Source organism: Spermophilus citellus (assembly GCF_964194105.1).
Source record: "Spermophilus citellus genome assembly, chromosome: 8".
Classification (NCBI taxonomy): domain Eukaryota; kingdom Metazoa; phylum Chordata; class Mammalia; order Rodentia; family Sciuridae; genus Spermophilus; species Spermophilus citellus.
Window position 1 is genome coordinate 117,107,706 of NC_138189.1, and position 17,838 is coordinate 117,125,543.

Here is a 17,838-nt window from a genome sequence, read left to right on the forward strand (position 1 = left end):
CATGCTTTTATAATTATGTCAAAGTGGATTCTATTGTCATGTATAACCAAAAAGAATCAATTTTTTTAAAAAGGAAAAATTGTCAGAGTCTTTGTTTTCATTTCCTCCCCTCCTATGCTGTATCCACTCTACCCCAGTCAGGTTTCCCCCTGTCTCTGGAACCCAGTTGGACCAGAGCAAAAATAAGCTCTGCGCCACTCCTACTTGACCTCTCAGTCATGTTTACAGTATTAGTCACTTTGATTTTGTGCCTTCTCTAGCTGGGTGATCTTTCTTTTTCCCTTTCTTTTTTTTTTTTTTTCTTTTGAGACAGGGTCTTGCTATGTTCCTGGTCTTGATCTCCTGGGTTCTAGTGATCCTTGCCTGTCGGCCTCCTGAGTGGCTGTGGCAACAGATACCTACCACCATGCCCGGCCTTTTCTTTTGAATTCCAAATGTGTTTATTGGGATAGTTTCTAACACATCTTGATTCAAGAGGATGCCTTTTCCTGAAGGAGCATCTGTTAGCCTCGCTTTTCCTTCCACGTGTTGGCAGTGGACAGTGGAACAGCTAACACCTAAAACTGCCATTTGCACATGGCTGAAGACTAAGGTAGTTTTTATAACATCCTGGGCATTTCACATCCATGGAATAGGAACTAGGGCTCTGCACAAGTGCTTCTTGCAGTTTCCTCTTCTCTTCTGGACAGAGAATAGGCATGTTTTCTGGAAGTCGTTATTGATGATATAGTCCCTGTGACTTTTCATCTGGGCCCCTGGCTTTAAATACCATCAACAGTTTGATAGCTTCCATGATTGTGTTCCATTGTCAACATCTCCCCTGAGCTCCGGCTTTGACATCTAAGTCTTTGGATCACCTCTACAAGGACATTTCAAAATGAAACCTTCTCATATAACTGGCTTCATCTTATACAACTCTTCATTTTTTCTTATTATCTTCAGCCTCACGGGCCTTCTTTGTCACACATACCAAACTTAGTATTGCCCCAGGACCTTTCTATGTGTGGTTCCCTCTGCCTTCAATGCTCTTTCTTTGACTCAGTTTTTCCTTCTATAAAATGGAGCAAATAATATCCACTGGACCTGACAGTTGACTTTATCTGAGCATTAAACATGTTGATCCATTTAGAGGACTTTGGTTGGTGCCTGATACATAACTACAATTAAAATTAGTCATTACTGCCATTACCATCACTAATATTTTTACTAATAAAAAGTAAAAAGGGCTGGGCATGGTGTGCACACTTGTAATCCCAATGACTTGGAAGGCTGAGACAGGAGGATAGCCTGGGCAACATAGTGAGACCCTTTCTCAAGGAAATAAATAAAAAATATAAAGAGCTGGGGATGTAGCTCAATGGTAAAGCACCCCTGTGTTTGATTCCCCCCCCCAAAAAAAAGTACAAAGGCAATAAATTTGAATTTGCAGGTCAAATCTGCTAGAAACTTTGGCAAATGAGGAAATGAGAATGACATAATACTTTTTCAAAAGCATCCTAACCAAAGACCTTATTATTTTAGTAAGAAATCTGAATACATGTGAATAATATAATGCCTCAAATATTGCTCTGAAATCTAAAGGAAAAAGCAAAGTTTAAAAGAAACAAAGTATACTAGGTACCTGATGAACTGTCACAAAGTTGGCATGAGTTCCAGCAAAAATGTGTTTGATGTGACTATCCACAAGGTCTAAAAGAAAGTCAGAAACCCATGCTTCGAGTTGTTAGCAGTAAAAGATAAATCTGATATATAACCAAGCCAAATTAATTCATTTATGGGCACTATATACTTCCCTGAATTTCAAGTATAAACAGCATAAAAAATTAATTTTGATAAGGTTAAATATCATATATACTTTAATTACAAACTTAGCTTTCCAAGTATTTGCATAATAAATCCAGGTTCATGTGCTTTAGAAAAGGTTTGATTAAATATATAAAAGTATATTGTTCTGATAAGAAATCTATCTGATAAATAATCTATAAGATAATTCCTTTGTATTATCTTCATTTTTAGGAAGGATTGTCAACTACTCCAGGAATCACTGCAAAAGAAGAAATGCACAAATTTGCAATAAAAGTACTAAAGGAAGCTTAGCTCTATGGGCTCCTTTGAAGGAAGCTGAATACTGTTTCCTCTTTAGTGGCATTAACAGAATGATGAATCAGTGGGACAATTCATACCACTGGCAGAAATCAGGCAGCTCATGTCAAAGTTCTCTGTTGTGGCTTCTGAATGGGTTGGGCTGCTTGTGCAACCTGGTCCATGACCAAAAGATACCACTTGACCAGTGGTATAGACATATGCAAGGGTGTGATAACTGCAAGAGAGAATACAAGACAACAAAGACCAAGGTTCTCATGGTTTTTGAGAAGGATAGTTTTTTTTCTAATATAAAACAATAGAACTACCTTTACTAAGTACCTAGATTCCTTATCACAACATCAGTGTTAGAGGGCACCAGCTGATGTAGCTAAACAGATGGTGAGTATTAATTTATTCCAACATTAAAGATAAAATGTTATTGATAACCCTTTACTATGGTTTCTATCATTTGTGCTTTAAATCAAATATTTTTATTTTTGTTTTCTTAATGCACTGGGTTAGATATTTAAATACTCAAAAATGCCCTCATAATTATGTTATGCAAAAGTCTGAATTCATATGCAAAATATTCATCATATTCTACAAGCATGAGACTAATTTTGTCTTAACAACTCAAGCATACAAGCACCACAATTTTGTTATCAAGCAGCCCACCACCCCCAGTTTCTAGTAAGGTGTTCTATTAGAAGCAGACTTCTAATAATTTCTTATTAAATGAGTTAAATGTCTAAGAAAAAAGTTGGTAAGTTAAACTATTTGAAAAAAGGTAAATTTTCAGGATAAAATGCTCTATAAAAAAAGCAGTCAAGCCAGATCCAGTGGTACACACCTATAACTCTGGCAACTAGGAAGGCTGAGGGAGAAGGATCATAAATTCTAGCCCACCTTGGGCAATTTAGCAAGACACTTGAGACAAAAAGAGCTAGGGATATAGCTCAGTGGTAGATCACTCCTGAGATCAATCCCTAGTACCAGGAAGGGGGAAAGTTTGGGGAAAGCAGTCCCATATTTTAGAGTTTCACAGTTTGATACTATTTATAATCCCAGCAACTCAGAAGGCTGAAACAGGAGGATGACAAACTCAAGGCCAGCCTCAGCAAGTTAGTAAGGCCCTAAGCAGTTTAGCAAGATCCTGTCTCAAAATTAAAAATTAAAAAAAAAGCGTTGGGGATGTGGCTCAGTGGTTAAGCACCCTTGGTTTCAATCCATAGTGCACGCCCCCCCCACCCCCGAAAAAAGAGATTTTATGAGTTGTTTTTAAGGAATAAAACATTACATTTTCCACCCATGTTTAAAATAAAACCAGCCTATTACCTTCCACAATCTATCTGTGAAACTAAGCCTTTAATTCTTTTCACAAGTTGTGGGCCTCTTGCCTTGGCAGTGGTACTGTGTCCTAGTTGTCCATGGCTATTGTCTCCAAATGTAAATACTCGCCCATCCTATTTTAAAAGGAGGAACCAGATAAATTTCATGTTAAAAAAAAAAGTAATTAAATGCCTCTAGATTAATTATCATAGGGGAAAAGGAAAAAGGGGGATGATGGGGATTGAGATCAAATTCTTTTTTTTTTAATATTTTTTTAGTTGTAGATGGACACAATACCTTTATTATTTATTTATTTATTTTCATGTGGTGCTGAGGATCGAACCCAGTGCCTCACACATTTAAGGCAAGCGTTCTGCCACTGAGCCACAATCCCAGCCCCGAGATCAAATTCTTTACATGTACTGCTTTGTCAAAATGAATCCAAATACTAAATATAATCATAATGCTCTAATAAAAAAAATGAAGAAAAAAAAGAATTTGTAGGAGAACCATATGTAAAATATAATCTCTACATATATGGAAGGGGTCCTTTGTTATTTCTTTTTTAAAAATTTTTTTAGTTGTAGATGGACACAATATCTTTATTTTACTTATTTATTTTTATGTGGTGCTGAGGATCTATCCCAGTGCCTCATGCATGGTAAGCAAGTGCTCTACCACTGAACCACAACCCCAGACCCCTTTGTTATATATTACAGTGAGCATAGAGTTTACAACATTAGACACACAAAATCTTTGACATGCCCTTAAAATCAAGGCACTATGGATATGTATTGTACAGCATGGTGACTACAGTTAATACTAATTGTTATACACTTGAAAATTGTTGAGATAGTAGATCGTAATGATTCTCATTACATAACAAGATAATTATCTAAGGTTATATACATATATATTAATGAGCTTGATTATGATTATCATTTCACATCAAAACATCACTTTGCACACTATACATTTACATAACTTTTGTCAATTCTATCCCAATAAAGCTGGGGAAAGAAAAAAGTCTTTTATTATGGTTTGGATCTGAAATGTTGCCCCAAATCTCACATGTTGAAGCCTTGGTCCCCAATGAGATACTGTTCAGAGGTGAGGCCTTTGGAAGGTAAGTTGGTCTTGAGGGTTCTAATATCATCAGTGGGTGAATCCATTGATGTATTCATAATTTAATGGGCTATTGAGAGGTGATGGAAAATTAGGAGATAGGGTATAGTATTGAAGGAAGTAGGTCCTTGGGGGTATGCCCTTGAAGGCTTTATCTTGTCCCTGACTCTTCTTCTCTCTTTACTTCATTGAACAGCTTTGTTCTACCACATTGTTAGGATGGCCTTAGGCCTGAGCCTAAGCAACTCCATTTTAAAAACTCCAGTTTGAAACCTGCAGTTTCACCAGGCACACCTACAGATCCCTCCAGTATGACCTCAAACAAGTTACTTCCCCTCACCCTGATAAACAGAGTGAAGCCCCTGGCAGGCTGTCCTCTCCTGATAAAAGGGAAAGGTGAGAAGATCAGGGTGGAGACCACCAGATGTTTCTTATCCCAGGGTAAATGATGTCACTGAGAAATCGGTGGTAGCTGATAAGGATTGAAAGAGGGTGGTCAAAAAAACCCCCCAAATTTAGTATAAATAATAGAGCAAATGAACAGGGATTCAGCCAACTGAAACAAGGATGCACTGGAGCTGGAGAGCCTGATGAGGACCTGACATTCCATCACTTGTCATCGTTTCCTGAGCCTCTGCGTGATCTTTACTGCTCTCAAACTTTACGGCCTCTTCTGGACCCTGGTGAGAGCTGCAACTTCTCCCTAGGACCCTCTCCTTAACAAGTCATCCACTCCACGCCAGGAAAAGCCTGCCTTGGTTCAGGACCTGATCACCACAGTCTGAGGAGTGTGCATCTGCTGGACATAAAGCCTAAGGCTTAAGACTTTTGAACTTAGCATGCAGAGGAAATGTCTGTCATTAGCCTGTCATGATTAAGTGCGTTTTGCAGTGCTTAGAATTAATCTAGAATTGCTTGCTGTGAATTAATTAATCTAGAATTGTTTGCTGTGAATTGATTATGTCTATTGCAGTGCCTAGCATTAAGGATTGTCGTCGTTTTCTTTATTAAGAACCTATAGAGTGAACTGTATTGAGTAATTTGAGTGAATAAAGCATTGAAAGGTGCAGAAGCACGTGGACAGTCTTTATTTCTCCCCTCGAATCCATAAGTCGCAATTTTGCCCCCTTGCAACACAAATGCTCTGTGCTGTGATGTCTTGCCTTACCACAGGCCCAGAAACAACAGAGCCAAGAAAGCATGGTCTAAAAACCTCTGAAACTGTGAGCCAAAATAAACTTTTCTTCTTTTTTCCAATACTAGGATCAAACTCAGGTCCTTGAGCATGCTAGGTAACTACTCTACCAGTAAGCTTTATCCTCAGCCTTAAATCATTCTTTCTTAAGTTGATTTTCTTAGGTAGTTTATCACAACAATGGAAAGCAATTAACAAATATCTGTTGAATGAATGGGTGGACAAATTAATTGGCTCAAGAGTAACACCAACATTTAAGCACAGCATTGCTTTATCTCACCATTTTTAAAATATTATTTTCAAAAGATGATTTTATGATTAAAAACAACTCCAGCTTTCTCAACTAAGGATAATATAATTCATTGGGATCCTAATTAGAATAAGATATATTCCATGATTGTATAAATATATCAAAATAAATTCTACTGTCACATATAATTAAAAAGAATGAATGAGAAAAAAAGAATAAGACAATTCAAACAATTAACAGTTTCCTAATTTAAGACATGCTTTTAAAACAGAAAATACAGGGCTGGGGTTGTGGCTCAGTGGTAGAGTGCTCGCCTAGCATGTGCAAGGCTCTGGTTTGATCCTCAGCACTACATAATAAATAAATAAATAAATAAATAAATAAATAAATAAATAAAGGTATTGTGTTCAACTACAACTAAAAAATAAATATTAAAAAACCCCCACAAAAAACAGAAAATTCAAATTTCTTGGCAGGCTAAGAATGTAGCTTAGAGGTATAGTGCGTGCCTAGTAGTATGTAAGAAGTTCTTGGGTTGAGTCTCAGGACTTGTAAGACATAAAGTAAAAAATCATTTGGAGTATACAGTTTTGTTTTATTTGGTTTGGTTTGGTTTGATACAGTACTAAGGCTTGAACACAGGGTGCTTTACCACTGAGTCACATCCCTATCCCTTTTTACTTTTTAAGGTTGGCTTTGAACTTGTGATCCTCCTACCTCAGCCTCCCAAGCCGCTAGGTGCAGTATACAGTTTTTAAATAAGCATTTCAAGTATACAAATGGTTTTCAAGTTTATTCCTTGCGGATCCAGGAAGAATACACTCACTGGAATACATTCCATGGCCAGAACAAGAAGTAGAGAAAAAAAATTCATGATAATGGGTCATAATTGTGCCAAGCAAGAAACTAAACAAAGTCTATAAAGTGAACTATTGAGAATTATAAAAATTACTTGGTAGCTTCCATAACAATTGTTATCTGTAGTATTATACTGTTGCTGGGTGCAGTGCAGCACTACTGTTATCCTAGCAGCTTTGGAGGCTGTGTCAGGGGGACCTCAAGTTCAAAGCTACACTCAGTAACTTAGCAAGACCCCATCTCAAAATTTAAAAAAAAAAAAAAAGGACTGAGGTTGTGTCTCAGTGGTAACGTGCTTGCCTAGCATTCATGAGGCACTGGGTTCAATTCTCAGCACCACATAAAGTAAATAAAATAAAGGTCCATCAATAACTAAAAAATATTTTTAAAAAAATTAAAAAAATTTTTTTTTTTGGTACCAGGGTTTGAACTCAGGGGTGCTTAACTACTGAGCCACAGCCCCCTTCCTTTTTTTGTATTGTATTTAGATACAGGGTCTCACTGAATTGCTTAGAGCCTTGCTGATTTGCTGAGGCTGGCTTTGAATTTGCCATCCTCCTGCCTCAGCCTCCCAATCTGCTGGGATTACAGGTGTGTACCATCATGCCCAGATAAAATTTAAAAAAAAATTTCTAGGTACTATACTTAATAAAAAAAAATTAAAAGGGCTGGTTATGTGGTTAAGCCTCCCCCACACCCTGGGTTTAATTGCTGGTAAGCAAAAAAAAAAAAAGGGAGGGGGAGCACTGGGATTGTGGCTCAGCAGAAGAGCGTTCACCTTGCACGTGTAAGGCCCTGGGTTTGAGTCTCAGCACCACATAAAAATGAATAAATAAATAAAGGTATTGTGTCCAACTACAACTAAAAAATAAATATTAAAAAATAAAAAAGGAACTACACTGTCAATGAATAATTGCTGAAAAGATTAGTTCCTACATTACTCTAACTTAGTAGGTATCTGAACATATTTTCTTTCTTTTTAAAAATTTTTTAATATTTATTTTTTAGTTTTTAGTGGACACAACATCTTTATTTTATTTTTATGCAGTGTTGAAGATCAAACCCAGCTCCTCGCGCATGCCAGGCGAGCATGCTACCACTTGAGCCACATCCCCAGCCCTGAACATATTTTCTAATACTGAAATTAGCTTTTATTATAGGAGCTTGAAAATATGATTTATATTTGCTTCACTTCTCCTTTTGAGATATCTATATATTGAATAGATATGTCTAGATATTGATATACACATCATGCTATAGTTTGAACATTTATGTCGCAAAATTTATATGCTAAAATCCTACCTCCAACATGGTGGTATTAGGAAGCAGGGTCTTTGGTAGATGATTAAGTCATGAGGACAGAACTAGCATGAATAAGATTAGTGCTCTTATAAAAGAGGACCCAAGAGAGATCCCTCACCCCTTCCACTATGTAAGGGCATTGCAAAAGTATGCTCATTTATGAGCCAGAAAGTTTGTCTTCTATAGACATGAATCTACTGGTACCTTGATGTTGGACTTCCCAACTTCCAGAACCACGGGAAATAGATTTCTATAGTTTTTAAGCCACCCAGTCTATGGTATACTGTTATAGTAGCCTAGACATCTTGCTTGGAAGATTACTCAGCAGATGTTAATCTTTCTATGGGATTTATAAAATTTGCAACACATTTTGGATTACCTGAGTAAGCACTGCAGTGTGCTCATCACCACAACTGATATAAATTACACCTAGATTCTTCAGTGCACCAATTGAACGGGGCTTGTAGCTTTGCTCTGTTGGAAGAAAGCAGAATTTTTAGAGTTTGAGAAACAGATTCAGAATTTCATGAGTTTTTATATTTGTATTCCTAGTAATACCTTTCATGTTATCTTACAATTCATTAACATAATTTTTAAAGTGCATACTCAAGGGCATAAAACAGAAAGAAAACTATTTTGTATTGATTTTATTAATACTGGGAACTGAACCCAGGAGTGCTTAACCACTGAATCATATTCCTAACCCTTTTTATTTTTTTTATTTTGAGACAGGGTCTTGCTAAATTATTGAGGACCTCGCTAAATTGCTAAGGCTGGCTTTGAACTTTAAATCCTCCTGCCTCCGCCTCCTGAGTCACTGGGATTACAGGTGTGTGCCACCATGCCTAGTGAAAACTATTACGGAAAAAAAAATGGAGCTGTCCTTTAGCATTTATTCAGAAACTATTTATTCTTATGGAATGTCTGAAACTATTGACTTAGAAAGCTAAGTTTTAAGACTCACTTCTAAGAATACTGTTAACATATTGTATTCATTTCTGCCATATTGTAAGTGATCTGCAAATAGGTAATAATAATTGAGATGAGAAGAGAAGCTACATCATATTAAGGGTGTTACATAAAATGAGATATAAATGCTCAGCACAGTACTAGCACATAATAGGTGTTAAGTATATATATGCCAAATGCAAAGAATTGAACAGGGAAGACAGGGTTCCTGGAGCAGACTTCTTGGTGAGTTTTGTTTTTACCATTTAGAAGAGTTTTGTCTAGAAGGACTGGTTAATTCCCCTAACATTAGTAGTCTACTAAGCCAGTGGTTTCCAAATTGTGCTGCACATTGTAATCCCCTGGGAGATCTTTAACAATGATTGAAGCTTGGCTCTCACCCCAAGACATTCTTGTTGGGTGCAGAGCAGGCTGAACTGTGTTGTCTGCAGGGCAGGCTGAACAGATGTTGGCTGCAAGATAGCCCACACACTCAAACCCCCCTCTATCTGGTCCTTTATCACCTGTTTGTGTCAAGTCCCGCTCAAGGCTGAGCACTCAACCCCACTTGGGCCAACAAGGCAGCTTGCAGACCCAGAGGCCCCATTAGATTTGGGCTATAAAAACTCCCTCCTGCCAGGCCCCTCTCTCTCTTGCTCTTTCTCTCTTGCTCTCTCTCTCTCTCTCTCTCTCTCTTGCTCTTTATCTTTCTTGCGCGCACTCTCCGTCTCTCTCTTGCTCTTGCTCTCTCCCTGTTCATCTCTTCTCTTCTTTCTCTCTCTCTCTTTCCTTCTTTCTTTTCTCTTTGTTGCACTGCTGCAATAAAGATCTTTTGGTTGCTCCGAGTGTTGTGGTCACTTTCCTTTCAATTCTGATTTCATAGGTATGGAGTTTAACCAAGGCATCAAGATTATTAAAGGGATCCTGTGGTGACAGAATAATGGCCTTGCAAAGAAAAATGGTCTCTTGCTTTCTAATCCCAGAGCCTTGGATCTGTCAGGTTCCATGGCACAGGGGAGTTAAGGAAGTAGAGAGAATTAAAATGCTCATTAGTTGACCTTAAAATAGGGAGATTAGAACCACCGGATCCCAGCGACTCAGGAGACTGAGGCAGGAGGAGTATAAGTTCAAAGCCAGCCTCAGCAACTTAGTGAGGCCCTAAGCAACTCAGTAAGACCCTGTCTCAAAAGAGTTGGGGACGTGGCTCAGTGGTTAAGAGCCTCTGGGTTCAATCCCAAGTACCAAAAAATAAAAGAAGGGGGCGGGGAGATTAGCTTGATGATCCAGGTAGACCCAGTGGTATCACCAGGGTCCTTTGAAGAAGAGGGAGAAAGAAGAGTCAATATCAAAATAATGTGATTTAAGAAAAACTTCATCAGCCACCACTAGCTCTGAAGCCAAAAGAGGGCTGTTAATGTCAGAGTAATTAACACAAGGGGGACACAGAAGCAGGAAAAGCTGAGGAATGGGATCCACCTCCTGCTTCCACGAGGGAAGGCAGCCCTGCTGATGGCTTGACTTTAGCCCAGTGAGTCCAAATGTCAGACTTCTGATCTCTGGAACTGTAAGGCGATAATTATAAGGGCTGGGGTTGCAGCTCAGCAGTAGAGCACTTGCCTAGTACACAGAAGGCTCTGAGTTCTATCCCTATCACTGCAAAAGAAAAAAACAAAAACAAAAACAACAACAACAACAACAACAAAATAATAACTTTGTGTTGTTTTAAGGCACTAAGTTTGTGGAAATAGGAAATAAAATAGCTCTCCAGGTGATTGCATGTGTCACAGTTTGGGAACCCCTGTTTTAGCCTTGGAAACTGCCCCTGCCCTTTGCCCAGCTTGCCCCCAGACTTTCCTCACCTGGGACATTTTTCCCACTAAGGGCCAGCTGCCCTGCATTGTTGTTTCCCCAGCCAAATGAAGTCCCACAGAGGGACAGGGCAAAGCTGTGAGCTCCTCCTGCAGCCACCTGAGCCAGCGGAATGCCCTCCAGGGACTTCACCCTCTGCGGACTGGCTTGGGAGGGGAACTTGTTCCCCAAGCCCAGCTGACCATGGCTGTTCTTTCCCCATGAAAACACTTGGCCATCTGAAAAAATAAAGAAAACAAATTCAGAGTTGCACATACTGGAATACCAAATTCAAGTAGAACCTACTTAATCCTACAAATCCCTCACCCCCCCCCCCACTTCATTGAGGTGTAACTGACAAAACTCCATGCGTTTAACGTGTTCAACATTATATTTTAATTTACATACATACTGGGGAAAGAATGCCATGATCATCTAATACATTAATTACTTACTTTTTAATACATTAATTAATTACTTTTTCTGTTTGATGAGAACATCTGTTCTCCATACTAGGGCTGGAGCCCAATAGTAGAGATTGAACCTGGGACCTTGTGCATGTTAGGCAAGCACTCTGCCCCTGAGCTTTATTTCCTAGCCCTGGCTTAAGGATTATTTGAGCTGCACCTAAGAATCAACAGAGGCAGGAAGAGTTCTCTGCCCTCCCCTGATGTGCAAAAGAACAGGGTGTAAATTTCTCTTGTGAAGCTGTCTGCTTTTCCCACCCTGGGGAGAGGACAGCAGGTGGAGAGTTGACATGGAGATGAATCTGTACAAAAAAAAATTACTAAAATAGCCCTTATCTTCCATTAGTCTCCCCATATGTTTTTTAGTCACTTTCTCATAACTTATTTTCCCTTGAAGCCCAAACTCCTTTTCTTTTGTTAAAGTTGCATATGGGTCCCTGAGTCTAATCACTTCTTTTTAGTTTCATTTCTGTTTCTGTGAACTCCTGTGTACAAAAAGATTAATAAAAATTGGATGCCCTTCCTTTGTTAATCTGTCTTCTGTTCATTTAATTCAAAGTCCCCCGGACACTAAACATAGGAGGGTAGGGGAGAAGATTTTCCTCCCCAATATTTTTTAAGAAATTTGGATTGAGGATGAACAGTATGGGAGAGGTTAGTAGGCAAAATGTGGAGGTCATAATTTTGACATTTTGACTTTTTTTCTTTGATCTAGGTAAAAAAAAAAAAAAAGAAAACCCACAAAAAACAAATAGCCCCTTGTCTTGGTTTACCAGTGCAGACAAGCCATTCAGCATAAAGAGCCAAGGACTGGAAATAAAACTACTACTAAGTTCTAAGGGAGTTGGCCAATCAGATATGAGCTGGGATGACCTCTTATGAGAAGATAAGAACAAGGCACTATTTAAAGCACAGTCAGAACAAAGAAACTTGAAACAATAACAATAACAACAACAACAAAACAACATGAAGAACAACATATCTAATGAAATCTAGAAAGTTAAAAACTTTTAAATGTGCTAAAATGAACCCCAATCCATTCAACATCAACAGTTATCATTCTGAAAACTACTTCCAAATGACATTCAAGAGTTCCAAAATGTGATTTTTACCTTTTGATAATGCCAGGGAGTGGTAGTGTCCACAGGAAACTTGTATTATTTTTATGTCAGCTAGAGCATTTATTTTCCTATAATAAAAATAATACAAAATCTACTATAAATCCTTATTTAGGTAGGGTGAGTTGCCAGGTAAATTACAGATCTACAGTTATATAAGACACTGTTGTAGGAAAAAAATTTTTATTTCTCCTTCTCTCTCTCTCTCTCTCTCTCTCTCTCTCTCTCTCTCTCTCTGTTCTTGGTACCAATGATTAAACCCAGAATGGCTTAACCATTGAGCCACACCCCTAGCCCATTCATGTGCACCACTAATTAGATCATAGGCATTTGATTACTTTAAAAGAGTCACAGTTACTCCTGCTGTTTACCTGCACTTCACTGAATTTCTTCACTGTGACATTCAGAGCATTATGCAGAAATCACATCATATCAAACTGTTTTTCACATGACATCAACATTTACAAAAATACAGGACAGAATCCAAAACAGTATATAATGCAAACACTACTTGTATTGGACTTTAAGGCAATACACAATATAATTTTTTTTTATTATTTACTTATTGGCCTAAAAGAAAAACAAGCTTCTTCAAAACATAGAGCACAGGCTTTAGAATTTCTAGATCATGTCTTCATCTTATAAGTTCTGAGAGATCTCTGGATTGAATCATACAAAACTGTCACATTTGTAGATCCGAAAGAAATAACCATCAGCCATTTCATATGGTTGAACCTAAAGGAACTAGAGAGGTCAACAGTTATCAGGTTATAGAAGCAGACTCATATCCTAGCCTTTTCATTTTAAGTTTGATCTAAAGCTGCATCTGTACACATTTTGGATTTGGCTTCGAAGCTTTTTCATACATAGTGAACTATACCCTAACTCCCTAACTATACCCTAACTCCCTATTTATTCTTTTTTTTTTAAAGAGAGAGTGAGAGAGAGAGAATTTTTAATATTTATTATTTTTTTTAGTTCTTGGCGGACACAACATCTTTGTTGGTATGTGGTGCTGAGGATCGAACCCGGGCCGCACGCATGCCAGGCGAGCGCGCTACCGCTTGAGCCACATCCCCAGCCCTCCCTATTTATTCTTATGGAATGCCTGAAACTATTGACTTAGAAAGCTAAGCTTTAAGACTCACTTCTAATAACACTGTTATCATATTGTATTCATTTCTGCCATATTGTAAATGATCTGCAAATAGGTAATAATAATTGAGATGAGAAGAGAAGCTACATCACACCATAACCTACTTCTGAAACAAGTAGCCTAATCTCAGTCACAGAAACTGTTTAAAGCACACAGATGCAGGCTGTCTCCACCTCTCTTTCAGTTTCCACATGTCCGTATGGTTGGGTAAAGTAACCACTTTGGGTCTAGATTGCTGCCCAATTCTAAAATCATATATAAAGCCAGTTTAGATCTGCAAAACCAGATTTGCTATCATTTTCTTTTAGCAGGTCAGTTTTCATTTTCTCAAATCTCATGATATCTCATATTTGACTAGAGGAGGTAACAAAAGATAACTTCCTGAAATTAAAACTGGCATTTTAAAAAATTCCCCAAGTGTGTAATTCATGAACACAAAATTCAGAGCTAACTTTTTGTCATAATACTTGCTCTGGGAAGCTGTTTGTGAGGAAATGTGATATTTCTCACCATTTACTAAGTATTAGAACCAATTGGTTTAGGACAAGCGGAAAGATGGCACTGGGAGGAAACTACTCCTCTTCCAACTTATTTTCGGGTGCTTGCAAATTAACACAACAGATAGATTAACAGGAGAAAAGACAAAATGTATTTATGTGTGCTTATTATTGTAGAGTAGCCTGAGGGGTGTGTGTGTGTGTGTGTGTGTGTGTGTGTGTGTGTGTTCAATGGGAGAGTATTGGAGTTTCTTTGGGGCTTTTTGATGGTAATGTTAATGGCTGAATCTGCAGGAAACAACTACAGAAGGGAGTTCATGGCAATTTTATTTGGGAGAGCCTCCACTTTAGTCAGATAAAGGATGTTCAGATAAGATACTTTCTGCATCTTCTGAAGTCCAAATGCTTTTACTTTGAAATAATCTTGGGGCTGGGGATGTAGCTCAGTGGTAGAGCATTTGCCTAGCATGAGTGAGGCACTGGGTTTTCAATCTATAGCACTGCCAAAGAGGGAAAAAATTAAATAATCCTCATACTCTGGGTGTCCCCGTGGGTCCCCACAGTTACATTCCAACAGATAAGGTTAAAGATCAATGGGTCACATTCCAATTCACTCTGCCCTTTTCCTTCATGGGACTTTAAATTTAGTGTCATACATTTTTTTTTTCCTGTCTTCTTCCCTGACCATACTATAATCCCTGAGGTTAGGGACTATGTTCCTCACAGTTCTCTTTGTGTCCTGGCATCTTGTATGGTCCCTGATACACAGTACTCAAAATTACTGAACAAATAAAAGAATCGAAATACTTACTTAGGTATAAAGTTTATTTCCTTAATTTCTCCAGTCCCCAGCTGCCCTTCAGAACCAGCTCCCCATGCAAAGACTCTTCCTCTGTGGCAGACAGCGAGAGAGTGCTCCTTTCCGCAGCTCACAAAAGCAACACATAGAGTTGCCAATGCCTGAATTAGTTCTTTAATACAAAATAACCCCCCCACAAGATTATTAATTAACAAGTATGAAATAAAACTTTCCTTCAAAAAGTAGTATTACTTAGATTCTTTGTCTCATTCAATAGTCTCATGGGTTTTTGTTTGTTTTAAATGGGGCCTTGCTAAGTTGTTAAGGTTGGCCTTAAACTTGTGATCCTCCTGCCTCAGCCTTTCAAGTCACTAGGATTACAGTCAAGTGCTACCATGCCTGGCTCCAACAGTCTTTTAAATAAAAACTTAGAGCCCATGCTACAAGGAAATAAATTCAATGTGTATTACATCACTTCATGGGAAAATAATAGACTGGGACACCATCTGGCTGAGATACTGCAATGCCTTGGGTTCCTATGTAACCCAACTCAGTGATGGTCACAGCCTAGAAAAATGAAACTTAAGCTTAACCAATCAGAAACTGCCAGATGACCTCTAAGGACTTTAATCAAACAAGTTTTCTGCCTTGCTTCCTCAAATACCTTATGTTTCCATCTTGAATTCCTTCAAATCCCCCTCAGTGGGATCTAATAGCCTAAGGTCTGATGTTGCCCAATTCATGAATTACTAAATATTCAAATAAACTCTTTAAAATTTTAATGTTCTTAAGTTTATCTTTTAACAGCAGATAAAAGGGTGAGCACAATGGTAGGCAAGGCCCATAGGAACTAGGATCTTTAACTGAATGTTTCATTCCCCCTTCCCCCTACTATGAATCAGCATCTGCTCATCAGAGAAAACATTTGGTTCTTGTTTTTTTTGGAATTGACTTATTTCACTTAGGCATGAGCCTGAACTATTATATAGCAATTTAACATATATTTTCACTTGGGCATGGTGATGCACATCTGTAATCCCAGCAACTCAGGAAGCTGAGACAGGGGATTAAAGTCCAATGCCATCCTCAATAATTTAGCCAGACCCTGAGCTACTTAGGGAGTCCCTGTCTCAAAATAAAATAAATCCTGTGTGATGGGACACACCTGTAATCCCAGTGGCTCAGGAGACTAAAGCATGATCTCAGATTCAAAGCCAGCCTCAGCAATTTGGCAAGGCCCTATCTCAAAATAAAAATATAAAAAGGGCTGAGGATGTTTCTCAGTGGTAAAGTGACCCTGGGTTTTAATCTCCAGTACCAAAAATAAAATATTTTCAAAAATACATTATAAAAGGGTAATATATTCATGACATTTGTGAAAGACACAATTTACAGAATTGTAAATACAAAACTGTATAATGACATGACTTTTGTAAAAGTTAAATACATACACACAAAAATGGGCAAGGAGAAAAAGGCAACAAATGTTAGGAGTTATCTTTGGGTGTTGGGGTTACAGGTGATTTTCCCCCCCATAATTCCATAACAATCAGTAATGGTGAAAATGCTGTTCTAATAGCGAGAACTTGTCTCAAAAACAAACAAACAAGTTGGAGATGTGGCTCAGTGGTTAAGTGACCCTGGGTTCAAACCCTGGTACCAAAAAACAAACAAACAAACAAAAAAAAAGCAAGAACGAAAAAAGCTATTCTGTGGTTCTAAATTTCAAAATAAAAGCTCTCCCGTATTTCTGGGCTGATTACAGGTGTCTAACCCACAAACCATGTTTGCAAAATAAACTGATTCCTCCAGCTCCATCCAGGTCTGGAAAGTCAAGGGAGGGACCCCATCTCTGTCCAGAGATGCGGGGTCCAGGTCAGTTCTGCTGTTTGGCAGGAAACAGGAACTGGAAACCGAAACAAATCAGAAGCGCTTGGGGAAATGAAACTGACCTATTGCGCTCCGGAGGCGGGAAGCGCACTTTGGGCATCTAGGTGGCCCGGCGGACCGGAGGTGCACCATACCCTCCAGCCCCGCGCGCAGGGCCCCTCCCTGCGCCCGGGGGCTTACCTGGCCGCTCCCGGCGAGGCACTCCCCTCTGGCCCAGCTGCCCCCGGCTGTTGTCCCCGAAAGAGTGGACCTCATGGTGGTTCAGCAGTAGCAGAGAGTGGCGCTCCCCGCTAGCCGCCTGCAGGAGCTGGTCGCCTCTGGCGCTCCTGGGACCCCGTGCCAGCCCGCGCTTTCGCCTCTGGGAGCCAGCGCCCCAGCTGAAGTACATCCTGCAATCCCTGACCGCCGGCTCCACTCTCAAAGGCTGGTGATGGGTGTGAGCTGATTTCTCAGAAATCGAAAGAATGGATGACAGTCCAGCTCCGGCTCTGGGCTCACTCCGCCTTCCAACTCACTTCGCTCCAGTAGCGCTACCCTGTCTCCTACGTCATCCTGCCACCTCCCCGCCCGAGGTCTAGGTGCTGAAGAACCCGGAGGACTCTCCAGGAAAAACATTTCCATCCCTAATTAAACCATTTACGAGCTGTACCATTGTGGGCAAATTATCTAATGCTTCTGTGCCTCAGCTCCCTTATTGTCTGTGACTTGTGACACTAATACAGCAAATTTACCATGTTTTAGGATAAATCAAGAGATGATATATTTAGTGTTGGAATAATGCTAAGTGGAATAATAATAGCATCTGAGTGCCTACTCTCTTCCAGATATTGGTTTTACATCAGAACTGCAATAATGAAAGACCTCCGTGATATGTTCACCTTCTCCTGAGGGAAAAAAGAGCATAAACAGATAAGTTTATAGTATAAAATCAAGTAGCAAGATAAAGAAATATAAGGCAGGAAAGAGAGGAT

The 17,838-nt window shown here is 39.1% G+C and overlaps 1 protein-coding gene across 1 annotated transcript in view; it reads right to left on the bottom strand.

The window, feature by feature from the left end:
• The window catches only part of HERC6 (HECT and RLD domain containing E3 ubiquitin protein ligase family member 6), a 50,469-nt gene extending 33,130 nt beyond the window's left edge, over positions 1 to 17,339 (bottom strand). Inside the window, exons 1-8 of the mRNA XM_081304787.1 lie at positions 17,048 to 17,339; positions 14,990 to 15,149; positions 12,520 to 12,596; positions 10,952 to 11,179; positions 8,524 to 8,618; positions 3,421 to 3,548; positions 2,184 to 2,320; positions 1,622 to 1,689 (exon numbers count right to left, since the gene is read on the bottom strand). Coding sequence (XP_081160913.1) covers positions 1,622 to 1,689; positions 2,184 to 2,320; positions 3,421 to 3,548; positions 8,524 to 8,618; positions 10,952 to 11,179; positions 12,520 to 12,596; positions 14,990 to 15,149; positions 17,048 to 17,255 — 1,101 coding nt within the window. The 5' untranslated portion in view covers positions 17,256 to 17,339. The remainder of the gene's footprint in view (positions 1 to 1,621; positions 1,690 to 2,183; positions 2,321 to 3,420; positions 3,549 to 8,523; positions 8,619 to 10,951; positions 11,180 to 12,519; positions 12,597 to 14,989; positions 15,150 to 17,047) is intronic.
• Positions 17,340 to 17,838: the final 499 nt, after the last annotated feature.